At 42.0% G+C, this 13,262-nt stretch overlaps 1 protein-coding gene across 5 annotated transcripts in view; it reads left to right on the top strand.

Moving 5' to 3' along the window:
• Positions 1-378: 378 nt before the first annotated feature.
• ZYG11A (zyg-11 family member A, cell cycle regulator) overlaps positions 379-13,262 on the top strand; it is a 63,504-nt gene continuing 50,620 nt past the window's right edge. For all 5 annotated transcript variants that reach the window (XM_044238249.1, XM_044238248.1, XM_044238247.1 and 2 more), the window contains exon 1: positions 379-431. In XM_044238249.1, the coding sequence (XP_044094184.1) occupies positions 419-431 (13 nt within the window). In that variant the 5' untranslated portion in view covers positions 379-418. The remainder of the gene's footprint in view (positions 432-13,262) is intronic.

Raw genomic sequence — 13,262 nt, forward strand, 5'->3', positions numbered from 1 at the left:
TCTTGTATTTTTTTTTTTAAGATTTTATTTATTTATTTGACAGAGAGAGATCACAAGTAGGCAGGAGAGAGAGGACAAAGCAGGCTCCCCGCCAAGCTGAGACCCCGATGTGGGGCTCGATCCCAGGACCCCGAGATCACGACCTGAGCCAAAGGCAGAGGCCCAACCCACTGAGCCACCCAGGCGCCCCTAGTTTCTTGTATTTTGCATGACCACTTTTATGTTGAATTTTTGTAGGTGTATTCTAACAAAGTTTGTTTTTTAGGAGGAGGCATCTCCCTACACTTTGGTCAACATCTGTTTGAACGTCCTGATTGCTAACCTAGAGAAATTGTGTTCTGAAAGATCTGATGGAACCTTGTGCCTTCCGGACCATTGGAATTTCCCTCAGGAAGTAGCTGATCGATTCCTTGGGGTAATGACGTGGCAAGGTAAAGATAAAGCTCCTTTATTTTTATTTTATTTTATTTTATTTTGATAAGGTTCCTCTATATTGTACTCTAGCACTTTACTGTTTGAAAAGCACTTTCATACAAAATTCCTGTTTAGCTCTCACAACAAGTGGATGGGAAATATGGAAATTATTCCCATTTTATTTGTGTGGAGATTTGAATCTTCTAGTCTTTTGGGGATTCCTTGATGGAAATTTATCTTGCTTCTAGACTTACCTTACTATTGGCTTAGCAGAGTGAAGACGGTGGGGAGCTAAACCAGGTTCTCACTTCATCTGCTCTCTAGCTTCTGAAATGCTGTTGCTGTAGTCCTGTGTCCTACTATTTTTTTTTAAAGTTTTACTTAAGTAATCTCTGCACCCAGCATGGGGCTCAAACTAATGACCTGAGATTAAGAGTCACATACTCTTCTGACTGAACCAACCAGGTACCGCTCCTACTCTTTTCATTGTGAATATGAGACTTTGAAAATTTTTTTCCAGGGTATCTGAGTGACCCGGCCGTTAAGCAGTTAACTCTTGATTTTGGATCAGGTCATGACTGCCGGGTCCTAGGATTGAGCCCTGCATCTGTCTTTCTCCATGCTTGGTGTAGAGTCTGCTTGAGGTTCTCTCCCTCTCCCTCTTGCCCTCCTGCTTATGCTCACTTGCTCTCTCAAATAAATAAATCTTAAAAAAAGAAAAAAAACCCTTAAAGAAAATTTTTAACCTTTACTTCCCATTGTAGTTGGGCTTTCAAGGGCTATGTTTAATTTGCCATGTTACAGTTTTTTCTTTTTTCCTTTTTTTTTTTTTTTAAGATTTTATTTATCTGAGAGAGAGCAAGTGAGCAAACATGAGCCAGGGGAGGGGCAGAGGGATAAGCACACTCACCACTGAGTGGGGATCCTGACACGGGACTCCATCACAGGACTCTGAGAGCATGACGCTTAACTGATTGAGCCATCCAGGCACCCCTACAGTTTTTTCTTTTTCTTTTTTTTTTTTTTTTTTAAAGATTTTATCTATTTGACAGCGACAGATCACAAGTAGGCAGAGAGGCAGGCAGAGAGAGAGGAGGAAGCAGGCTCCCTGCCGAGCAGAGAGCCTGATGCGGGACTCGATCCCAGGACCCTGAGATCATGACCTGAGCCGAAGGCAGCGGCTTAACCCACTGAGCCACCCAGGCGCCCCTACAGTTTTTTCTTAATAAGAAGTTTTTTTTGTAACAAGTTACTGAGATGTATTTCACATACTGTATAATTCGCCCATTTAATATGGACAGTTCATGGGGCACCTGGGTGGCTCAGTGGGTTAAGCCTCTGTCTTTGGCGCTCAGGTCATGATCTCAGGGTCCTGGGGGTCCTGGGATTGACCCCTGCATCAGGCTCTCTGCTAGGCGGGGCGCCTGCTTCCCCCTGTCTCTCTACCTGTAACTCTGCATACTTGTGATCTCTCTCTCTCTCTGTCAAGTAATAAATAAAATCTTAAAAACAAAAAACAAAAAAAAATGTACAATTCAGTGGATTTTTTGTTTTGTTTTGTTTTATCACAGATTTGGGCAGCCATCATCATAATCAATTTTAGAACATTTTCATCATCTTAAACTCTTTTTTTTTTTTTTTTTTATTAAAGATTTTATTTATTTACCTGACAGAGAGAAATCACAAGTAGACGAAGAGGCAGGCAGGGAGAGAGAGAGGGAAGCAGGCTCCCTGCTGAGCAGAGAGCCCGATGCAGGGCTCGATCCCAGGACCCTGAGATCATGACCTGAGCCGAAGGCAGCGGCTTAACCCACTGAGCCACCCAGGCGCCCCCATCATCTTAAACTCTTAACCCGTCCCCCCAACCCTAACAACTACTCATCTTCTTTCTATTTTTAGGAGTTTGTTTTCTTTTTTAAAAGGATTATTTATTTATTTATTTGACAGAGAAATCACAAGTATGCAGAAGTAGGCAGAGAGAAAGGGAGAAGCAGGCTCCCTGCTGTGTAGAGAGCCCAATTGGGGGCTCAATCCCAGGACCCTGGGATCATGACCTGAACTGAAGGCAGAGACTTAACCCACTGAGCCACCTGGGCACCCCAGGTTTGTTTCTTCTAAACATGTAATATAAATCAAATCGTGTAGTATGTGACCATTTATGTCTGGTTTTTGTACTCAATATGGTCAAGGTTCATCCATATTGTAGCAACAGTCACTACTTCATTTTTATGGCTATAATAGTCCATTGTGTGACTGTACCACATTTTATTCATTTATCAGCTGATGGACATTTGGGTTGTTTATGAATAATGCTGCTTATAAACATTCGTGGTGCGCATTTCTGTGTGGACATGTTTTCATTTCTCTTGAGTATGTACCTGGGAGTAGAATTGCTGGGTTAAACAGCGACTCTATGTTTAATTTTTTGAGGAATTAACAAATTGTTTCCCAAAATGGTTGCACCATTTTATGTTCCCATCAGCAGCATGCAAGAGTTCTGATATCTTCACAACCTTACCAAAGTCGTCGTTTGACTTTTTGATTATAGCCATCCTGGTGGGTGTTAAGTATTTATTGTGGTTTTGATTTGCATTTTCCTAATGAGTAATGATGTTGAGCATGTTTTTATGTGCGATTGGCCATTTGTATATCTTCTTTAGAATAATGTCTATTCAGATCCTTTGCCCATTTCTTTTTTTTTTTTAATTTTTAAAAATTTTATTTCTTTATTTGACAGAGATCACAAGTAGGCAGAGAGGCAGGCAGAGAGAGAGAGGGGGGAAGCAGGCTCCCTGCCGAGCAGAGAGCTGGATGTGGGGCTCCTTCTCCCTGGACCCTGAGATCATGACCCAAGCCAAAGGCGGAGGCTTTAACCCACTGAGCCACACAGGCGCCCCTTTGCCCATTTCTTTATTAGGTTGTCCTCTGTTACTGAGTTGTAGGATGGGCCCCAAGATTTTGTTCTTTATTTAGAGTGTGAACAGGGGGATGAGCAGAGGGAGAGATAAAATCTCAAGCAGATTCCATGCTGGGTGCAGACCTGGTTGCTGAGATCCATCCCATGACCCCATTATGACCTGAGCCGAAATCAAGAATCAGTTGCTTAACTGATTGAGCCACTCAGGTGCCAGAGTTTTTTTTTTAAATTGACATATAATTGACATTAGGTTTACAACACAGTGATTAATTGCATATGTTACAAAATGATCACCATGGTAAATCTGGTAACCATCTGTCACCATACAAAGTTTTTATACTACTGCTGACTATATTCCATATGCTATACATTGTGTCTCCATGTCTGTTTTCTTTAAATATTCTAGATATAAGTTCCTGATCAGTTACTGGCTTGGCAGTTATTTTCTTTCATTCTACGAATTCTCTTTTCACTTTGCTGATAGTGTTTTTTGACTCAAAAAAGTTAATTTTGATGAAGCCCAATTATTGTTTCTTTTATGGTTTATGCTTTTGGTATCCTATCTAAAAATTCATTGCTCAGTCCAAGGTCCTAAGTATTTGCACCTGTATTTTCTTCTAAGAGTGTTGGTTTCTTCACCCTTAGACTCTGAGGTTTTGGGTTCATTTTGAGTTTATTTTTGTATATGGCATGAGGTGTAAAGAGTCCAGCTTCATTTTTAACATGTTCTTGTACAGTTGTCCCATCACTCTTTGGTAAAAAGTCTATTCTTCTTTTTTGTTTTTAGATTTTATTTATTTATTTGACAGACAGAGATCACAAGTAGGCAGAGAGAGCGGGGGAAGCAGGCTCCCTGCGGAGCAGGGAGCCCGATGCGGGGCTCGATCCCAGGATTCTGGGATCATGACCTGAGCCGAAGGCAGAGGCTTTAACCCACTGAGCCACCCAGGCACCCCAAAAAGTCTATTCTTTGACTATTGTATAGTCTTGGCAACTTTTTATTTTTATTATTTATTTATTTTTTTTTAAAAAAGATTTTGTTTATTTGTTTGTCAGAGAGAAAGGGAGAGAGAGCAAGCACAGGCAGACAGAGAGGCAGGCAGAGGCAGAGGGAGAAGCAGGCCCCCTGCCGAGCAAGGAGCCCGATGTGGGACTTGATCCCAAGACGCTGGGATCATGACCTGAGCTGAAGGCAGCTGCTTAACCAACTGAGCCACCCAGGAGTCCCAGCAACTTTTTATTTTTTATTCATTTTTACCTTTTTAATTAAAGATTTTTTTAAAGTAGGCTCCACACTCAACATGGGGCTTAAACTCACAACCCTGATATCAGGAGTTTCATGCTGTATGAACTGAGCCAGCCAGGTACCCCTGGTCATCCAGTTTTTTAAAAAAAGTGCCAGTTGGGTACCTGACTGGCTCAATCAGAAGAATTTGAGACTCTTGATCTTGGGGGTTGTGAGTTGAAGACCCACATTGCCTATGGAGATTACTTAAAAATAAAATCTTTAAAAAATAAATTGGGTGACCATAGAGACATGGGTTTATTTCTTATTCTCAATTCTGTTCCATGGAACAATATGTCTGTCCTTAGGTTTGTATGACTCTATTACGGTTTATTACTGTTGCTTTGTAGTAAGTTTTGAAGTTGGAAAGTGCAAGTTTTCCAACTTTGTTCTTTTTAGGATTGTCTTGGCTATTCTGGGTCCTTTATATTTCCATATGAATTTTAGAACCAGTTGGTCTGTTTTTTTTTCTTTTTTTTCTTTAATAATTTATTTACTTGAGAGAGAGACTGTGCAGAAGAGAGCACAAGCAGAGGAAATAGCAGAGAAAGAGGTAGAAGTAAGCTCCTTCTCTTGATCCTGGGAGCCTTTTTTTTTTTTTTTTTTTTTTTTTTTTAGATTTTATTTATTTATTTGACAGAGATCACAAGTAGGCAGAGAGGCAGGCAGAGAGAGAGAGTGGGAAGCAGGCTCCCCACCGAGCAGAGATCCCAATGTAGGGCTCGATCCCAGGATCCCGGGACCATGACCTGAGGCGAAGACAGAGGCTTTAACCCACTGAGCCAACCAGGCGCCCCTTCCCAGGACCCTTAATGGACTGAGCCACCCAGGCACCCATCCCAGTTGGTCAGTTTCTACAAAGAATCCCGCTGTGGGGCACCTGGGTGGCTCAGTCAGTTAGGTGTCTGCTTTCGGCTCAGGTCATGATCCCAAGGTCCTGGGATCAAGCCCCACCATCCAGGCACTCTCTTTCTTTTTTTCTTTTTAAAAATATCTTTCAATAGTGTTTTCTAGTTTATGCATATAAGTTTTACACTTTTATTAAATTTATTTTTTTGGCTCAGTCAGTTAAGCATCTACCTTCAGCTCATGTCATTATCTTGGAGTCCTGGGATCGAGCCCGACATCAGGCTACTTTCTCAGCAGAAAGTCTGCTTCTTCCTCTCTCTCTCTCCCTCTGCTTATGCTCTCTCTCTCTAATAAATGAATAAAATCTTAAAATTTTTTTTTTATTTTTTAAATTTTGTTTTGTTTTGGTTATTTTGAGAGCAAGAGAGAGAGCGAGCGTGCACACGTGCACATGCTCTTGAGGGGGCAGGGGGAGAGTAGAGGAGAGGGGGAGAGAGAAAATCCCAAGCAGGGATTCCATGTAGGACTCGATCTCTTGACCCTGAGATCATGACCTGAGCTGAAATCAAGAGTTGGACACTTAATCACTGTGCCTCGTAGACACCTCAGTATTTCATTCATTTTTTTTTTTTTAAGATTTTCTTTATTTATTTGACAGACAGAGATCACAAGTAGGCAGAGAGGCAGGCAGAGAGAGAGAGGAGAAAGCAGGCTCCCTGCTGAGCAGAGAGCCCGATGTGGGCTCGATCCCAGGACCCTGGGATCATGACCTGAGCCGAAGACAGAGGCTTTAACCCACTGAGCCAACCAGGTGCCCCAGTATTTTATTCTTTTAATACTATTTTACATAAAATTCCTTCCTTCCTTCCTCCCTTCCTTCCTTTCTTGATTTTATTTATTTATTTGAGAGAGAGAAAGAGTATGAGCAGGGGGAGGGCCAGAGAGTGACTGGGGAGCCCGACTCTGGACTCCATCCCAGGGCACTGGGATCATGACCTGAGCTGAGGCAGACGCTTAACTGACTGAGCCACCCGGGCATCCTTGGAATTGCTTTCTTAATTTCATTTTTTGGATTGTTCATTTTTAGTGTACATAAATACCATTTTATTTATTTATTTATTTGTTATTTTTAAACGATTTATGTATTTGACAGAGAGGGAACACAAGCAGGGGGAGAGAGGGAGAAGCAGGTTTTTTGCTGAGCAAGGAGCCCGAGGCAGGGCTCAATCCCAGGACCCTGGGATCATGACCTAAGCCGAAGGCAGATAGATGCCTAACAACTGAGCCACCCAGATGCCCTACCATTTTTTTTTTTTTTAATGTAGGCTCCACACCTAATGTGGGACTCGAACTCACAACCCCAAGATTAGAGTTGCATGCTTTACTAACTGAGCCAGCCAGGTTCCCCTACAATTGATTTTGTTGTTGTTGTTGTTGTTGACCATACATACTGGAAACTTTCTGAACTCAATAATTCTAATCGTTGTTAAAAAAGCAAAACAAAAACAGTGCATTATACTAAGCAACCAATCAGCCTGGAGTTCAGTGGCACTAATTGGGGTAGGTTTAGGGTAAGTCCAGGACAGTAGGACTATGGTTATTCTGCATAGTAAATGCATTCACCGCCCCCCCCCAATCAAAGGTATGTAATAAAATGAATTTCATTGTTTTCACCATTAAAAAAAATTCTAGTAGTTGTTTAGTGGATTCCTTAGGATTTGTTATTACAAGATGCTGTCATCAGCAATGAACATAGTTCTACTTCTTTCTTTCTGTTTTGGATGCCTTTTATTTAGTTTTCTTGTTCAGTTTCCTGACTAGAGCCTACAATACAATGTTGAAGTATTGAAGTATTGAAATGGATATGCTTATCTTTTTCCAGTCTCGGGGGAAAGCATCTAGTCTTTCTCTATTAAGTATGTTAGTTTTGGGGTTTTGGTAGGTGCCCTTAACAGCCTGAGGAGGTTTCCTTCTATTTTAGTTGTTGGACATTTTCATCAGGGAAAGTGTTGGCTTTTTTTTTTTTTCATATGTTAAAATGCTCATGGGTTGTTTTTTTTTGGGGGGGGTTTTGTTTTTTATTCTGTTAATATAGTGTATTATCTTAATTCCTTCTTGGATATTAATACAGTCTTGTTTTCCTGGGATAAATCCCACCTGGCCATGGTGTATAACTCTTTTTTGTATGTTGCTAGATGGTTTGCTGTTATTTGGGTGAGGTTTTTTGTTCTGTTTTTGTTTTTGAGATTTGCCATTATCTTAAGGATATTGGTCTGTTATATTCTGCTTTTGTGATATCTTTATGTGGATATGGCATGAGTTGAGAGGTGTTCCTTCTTCTGTTCTTTTTGGAAGAATTTATGAAGAATTGTGTATTCTTTAAATGTTTGGTGAATTTCACCAGTGAAGCCCTTGTGGCCTCTTTGTGTGGGTAGTTTTTTGTTTTTTGTGTTTTTTTAAGTGATCTCTCTAGGCCCAGTGTGGGGCTTGAATTCAACCCTGAGATCAAGAGTTACATGCTCTACCAAATGAGCCGCTGTGTACCCCCGTGTGGGGAGGTTTTTTGTTTTGTTCTAAGATTTTATTTATTGGACGTCTGGGTGGCTCAGTCGGTTAAGCATCTAACTCTTGATTTCAGCTCATGATCTCAGGGTTGTGAGATCAAGCCCCATATCAGGGTCAGTGTTCAGCAGGGAGTCTGCTTAGGTCTCTCTCTCCCTTTCTCCCTCTGCCCCTCCCTTCTCTGTCCCCCCTCCAATAAATAAGTAAAAATCTTCCAAAATTTTTTTCTTTAAATTTGAGAGAGGGAGAACAAGTACCTCTGAGCAGGGGGAGGAGCAGAGGGAGAGACGCCCCCTTTTTAAAAGATTTTGTTTTTATTTATTTGTCAGAGAGAAAGTGAGTGCTAGCACAAGCAGGGGGAGAGGCAGGCAGAGGGAGAAGCAGGCTCCTCGTTTAGGAAGGAGCCTGATACAGAACTTGATCCCAGGAACCTGGGATCATGACCTGAGCCAAAGGCAGATGTTTAACCAACTGATCCACCCAGGTGCCCCAGTTAGCCTGATTTTTTTTTTTTTAAGATTTTATTTATTTGTTTGAGAGATAGAGAGAGAGAGAGAGAGAGAGAGAGCACAAGAAGGGGGAGGGTCACAGACTGAAGCTGACTCCCTGCCGAGCAGAGAGCGTGACAGGGGGCTTGATCCCAGGACTCAGGATCATGACCTGAGCCGAAACCCAATCCAGAGAGCCCAATGTGGCTCCCCAATGGGGCTCTATCCCAGGATCCTGGGATCACGACCTGAGCCGAAGGTAGAGGCTTTAACCCACTGAGCCACCCAGGCGCCCCTAGATGATTGATTTTAGTTCTTTCTTTTCTAATGTATGTATTCAGAATTGTAACTTACCCTCTAAGCACTGATTTTACTTTATCCCACAAATTTTGATAAGTTGTATCTTAATGTAGTTCAACATTTAAAATTTCTCTTGAGATTTCTTCCTCGATCCATATGTTTATTTAGAAGTATGTTGCTTATGGGTTGCCTGGGTGGCTCAGTCTTAGTTAAGTGTCTTCCTTTGGCTAGGGCATGATGCCAGGGTACTGGGATCGAGCTCTGCATCAGGCTCCTCCATTCAGTGGGAAGTCTGCTTTCCCTCTCCACTCCCAGTATGTGTTTCTGCTCTCACTGTGTCTCTCTCCTTCAAATAAAAAAATAAATAAAATCTTAAAAAAAGAAAAAAAAAAAAAAGAAAAAGACATATGTTGCTTAATTTCCATACGTTTGAGGATTTTCCAGTAATTTTTTTCCGAGAAACCATGGTGGTTTGTTATGTAGAGTTTTTCCAGTCTGGATTTTGCCATTGTTTGACAGCACTATGATTTTTTCTTTTTTAATTTTTTTAAAATTTTTTATAAACATATAATGTGTTTTTATCCCCAGGGGTACAGGTCTGTGAATTGCCAGGTTTACACACTTCACAGCACTCACCATAGCACATACCCTCCCCAATGTCCATAACCCACCCCCCTCTCCCAAACCCCTTCCCCCAAGCAACCCTCAGTTTGTTTCGTGAGATTAAGAATCGCTTATGGTTTGTCTCCCTCCCAATCCCATTTTGTTTCCTTCATTCTTCTCCTACCCCTTTAACCCCCCATGTTGCATCTCCACTTCCTCATATCAGGGAGATCATATGACAGTTGTCTTTCTCCACTTGAGTTATTTCGCTAAGCATGATACCCTCTAGTTCCATCCACGTCGTCACAAATGGCAAGATTTCATTTCTTTTGATGGCTGCATAGTATTCCATTGTGTTTATATACCACGTCTTCTTTATTCATTCATCTGTTGATGGACATCTAGTTTGGCTATTGTGGACATTGCTGCTATAAACATTCAGGTGCACATGCCCCTTCGAATCACTACATTTGTATCTTTAGGGTAAATACCCAGTAATGCAGTTGTTGGGTCGTAGGGTAGTTCTATTTTCAACATTTTGAGGAACCTCCGAGCTGTTTTTCAGAGTGGTTGAACCAGCTTGCATTCCCACCAACAGTGTAAGAGGGTTCCCCTTTCTCTGCATCCTTGCCAGCATCTGTCATTTCCTGACTTGTTAATTTTAGCCATTCTTACTGTTGTGAGGTGATATCTCATTGTGGTTTTGATTTGTATTTCCCTGATGCCGAGTGATGTGGAGCGACAGTGCTATGATTTTTTTTTTTTTAAAGATTTTATTTATTTATTTGACAGAGAGAAAGCACAAGTAGACAGAGAGGCAGGCAGAGAGAGAGAGAGGGAAGCAGGCTCCCCGCTGAGCAGAGAGCCCGATGCGGGACTCTATCCCAGGACTTTGAGATCATGACCCGAGCCGAAGGCAGCGGCTTAACCCTCTGAGCCACCCAGGCGCCCAACCCTCCATTTTTTTAAAAAAAAGATTTTATTTATTTATTTCACAGACAGAGATCACAGATAGGCAGAGAGGCAGGCAGAGGGGCGGCGGGGGCGCGGGGAGATAGGCTCCCTGCTGAGCAGAGAGCCCGATGTGTGGGGCTCTATCCCAGGACCCTGAGATCATGACCCAAGCCAAAGGCAGAGGCTTTAACCCACTGAGCCACCCAGGCACCCCGGTGCCCTCCATTTTTGCCCCTTGCCAAGCTCTGCCACATAGCAAACAGCCCTCTTAACAGATCCAGCCACACCTTCTGTCACCCTTGAAAAGCTTCTCCTTGTACTTAGGATGAAATGTCAGTTCTTTGTCCTGGTCTGCAAGATCTGACTTTTGCTTCTGTCTGGAACCTCTCAGATGCTGGTATCCCCTTCCTCAGCTGTGCTGTAGCCTAATTGGTTTCCTCTCATTTCACAGAAAAAGCCCACTAGTTTCCAATATCAGGACTTGAGCTCTTCCTTCCATCTAGAATGACAGTGACTTTTATCTTTTACGTCCTTTAGGTCTTAGTTTAAAACATCACTTCCTTGAACTCCACAGAGAGACAGAAGATTTTTGTCATCCTTTTTTCTTTCCTTACCCTGTATTATGTTCTTGTTTCCTTTAGAACACTTGGATTTTTTTTAAGTTTTTATTTAAATTCCGTTTGTTAACATACAGTGTCATACTAGTTTCAGGTGTACAGTTAGTGATTCAGCACTTCATACATCGCCCAGTGCTCATCACAAGTGCCCTCCTAAATCCCCAGCCCATATTTATAATCTTTCCCTGCCTTTCCCCTGGTAGCCATCATTTTGTTTTCTATAGTTAAGAGTCTGTTTCTTTTTTTTTTCTTTTCTTTTTCCTTTTGTTTCTTTTGAGAGAGAGAAAGAGAATCTCAAGTATGTTCCCCACCCAGGGCGAGCCTGCCATGGGAATTGATCTCATGCCTGAGATCACGACCTGACAACCTGAGCCAAAATCAAGAGCTGGACACTCTGCTGAGCCACCCAGCTGTCCCAAAAATCTTTTTCTTGGTTTGCCTCTCCTTTTTCCCCTTTGCTCTTTTTTTCTTTCTTCTTTTTTTTTTTTTTTAAAGATTTTATTTGTTTATTTGACAGACAGAGATCACAAGTAGACAGAGAGGCAGGTAGAGAGAGAGAGAGGGAAGCAGGCTCCCTGCTGAGCAGAGAGCCCGATGCAGGACTCGATCCCAGGACCCTGAGATCATGACCTGAGCCGAAGGCAGTGGCTTAACCCACTGAGCCACCCAGGCGCCCTGCTCTTTTGTTTCTTAAATTCCACATGTAAGTGAAATCTTTTGGTATTTGTCTTCATATTTGTATTCGTATTCATATCGCTTAGCATAATACTCTGGAGCTCCATCTATGTTGCAGATAGTAAGGTTTCATTCTTTTTTGTGGCCAAGTAATATTCCTGTGTGTGTGTGTGTGTGTGTGTGTGTGTGTACGTACGTACGTACGTACGTACATATATGTATACATACATACATACATACCTCTTCTTCTTTTTCCATTTATCAGTCGATGGACACTTGGGCTGTTTCCATAATTTGGCTGTTGTTGATAATGCTGCTGTAAACATCAGGAGCATGTTGAATTAGTATTTTTGTATTCTTTGGGTAAATACCTAGCAGTGTGGTTGCTGAATCATAGGGTAGTTCTATTTTTAACTCACTGTATTTTTTTCCTCACTATATTTTTGATGTTAGTAGTTTTCTGCTTGTCCAGTATTCTCCCTCTAAGCTGTAAATAAACTGCATGTTGGGATAAGCCATGTTTGTCTCATTCACCATTCTTAGCATTTAGCATAGCTAGCACTTCACATATAGCAAATACTCGGGATTTGTTGGATAAATGTATAAATGAATGTACTGAATTCTTCCTCAAGTCTGAAGTATAGGGACGCCTGGGTGGCTCAGTTGGTTAAGCAGCTGCCTTCGGCTCAGGTCATGATCTCAGCGTCCTGGGATCGAGTCCCACATCGGGCTCCTTGCTCGGCAGGGGGCCTGCTTCTCCCTCTGCCTCTGCCTGCCTCTCTGTCTGCCTGTGCTCACTCTCTCTCCCTCTCTCTCTCTGACAAATAAATAAATAAAATCTTTAAAAAAAAAAAAAGTCTGAAGTATAGGGATTTCCTTCCTCCTCTCTTGGTGGTGTAACCAACTTAAACTCAGAAGCTAAGAATCAGCTTATGCACCCTTTTTTTCCCCTCTCAGTTCTCCCCCAGTCTGTTCAGCCACCATGTTCTGTCAGCCTTAAACTTTTATCTTGCATTATGAAAACCTTTTTTTTTAAAAAGATTTTATTTATTTATTTGACAGACAGAGATCACAAATAGGCAGAGAACCAGTCAGAGAGAGAAGAGGAAGCAGGCTTCCTGCTGAGCAGAGAGCCTGATGTGGGGCTCGATTCCAGGACCCTGGGATCATGACCTGAGCTGAAGGCAGAGGCTTTAACCCAGTGAGCCACCCAGGCGCCCTGCGTTATGAAAACCTTTAATAATATCTTGCCCCATCTCGCTCCCACCAAACACCATTCTTACTATTTTATAGTCACATGATTGGTCTTTCTTTTTTTTTTAATTTTAAGATTTTATTATTAGAGAGAATGAGAACGAGCAGGGGAGGGGCAGAGAAAGAGGGAGAAGCAGACTCTCCTGCTGAGCAGGGAGCCCGGTGGGACTTGATCCCAAGACCTGGGATCATGATCTGAACGAAAAGCAAATACTTAACTGACTGAGCCACTCAGGCGCCCCAGTATTTCTAAAAATAGAATTGTGACCATTTTTTTTTTTCTGCTTCAAAATTGAGTTGTCCTATAGGCTAAAAGTTTGAGTTTCCTAGCTTTGTGTACAGGC

Source organism: Neovison vison, chromosome 2 (genome assembly GCF_020171115.1).
Source record: "Neovison vison isolate M4711 chromosome 2, ASM_NN_V1, whole genome shotgun sequence".
NCBI classification, from domain to species: Eukaryota; Metazoa; Chordata; class Mammalia; order Carnivora; family Mustelidae; genus Neogale; species Neogale vison.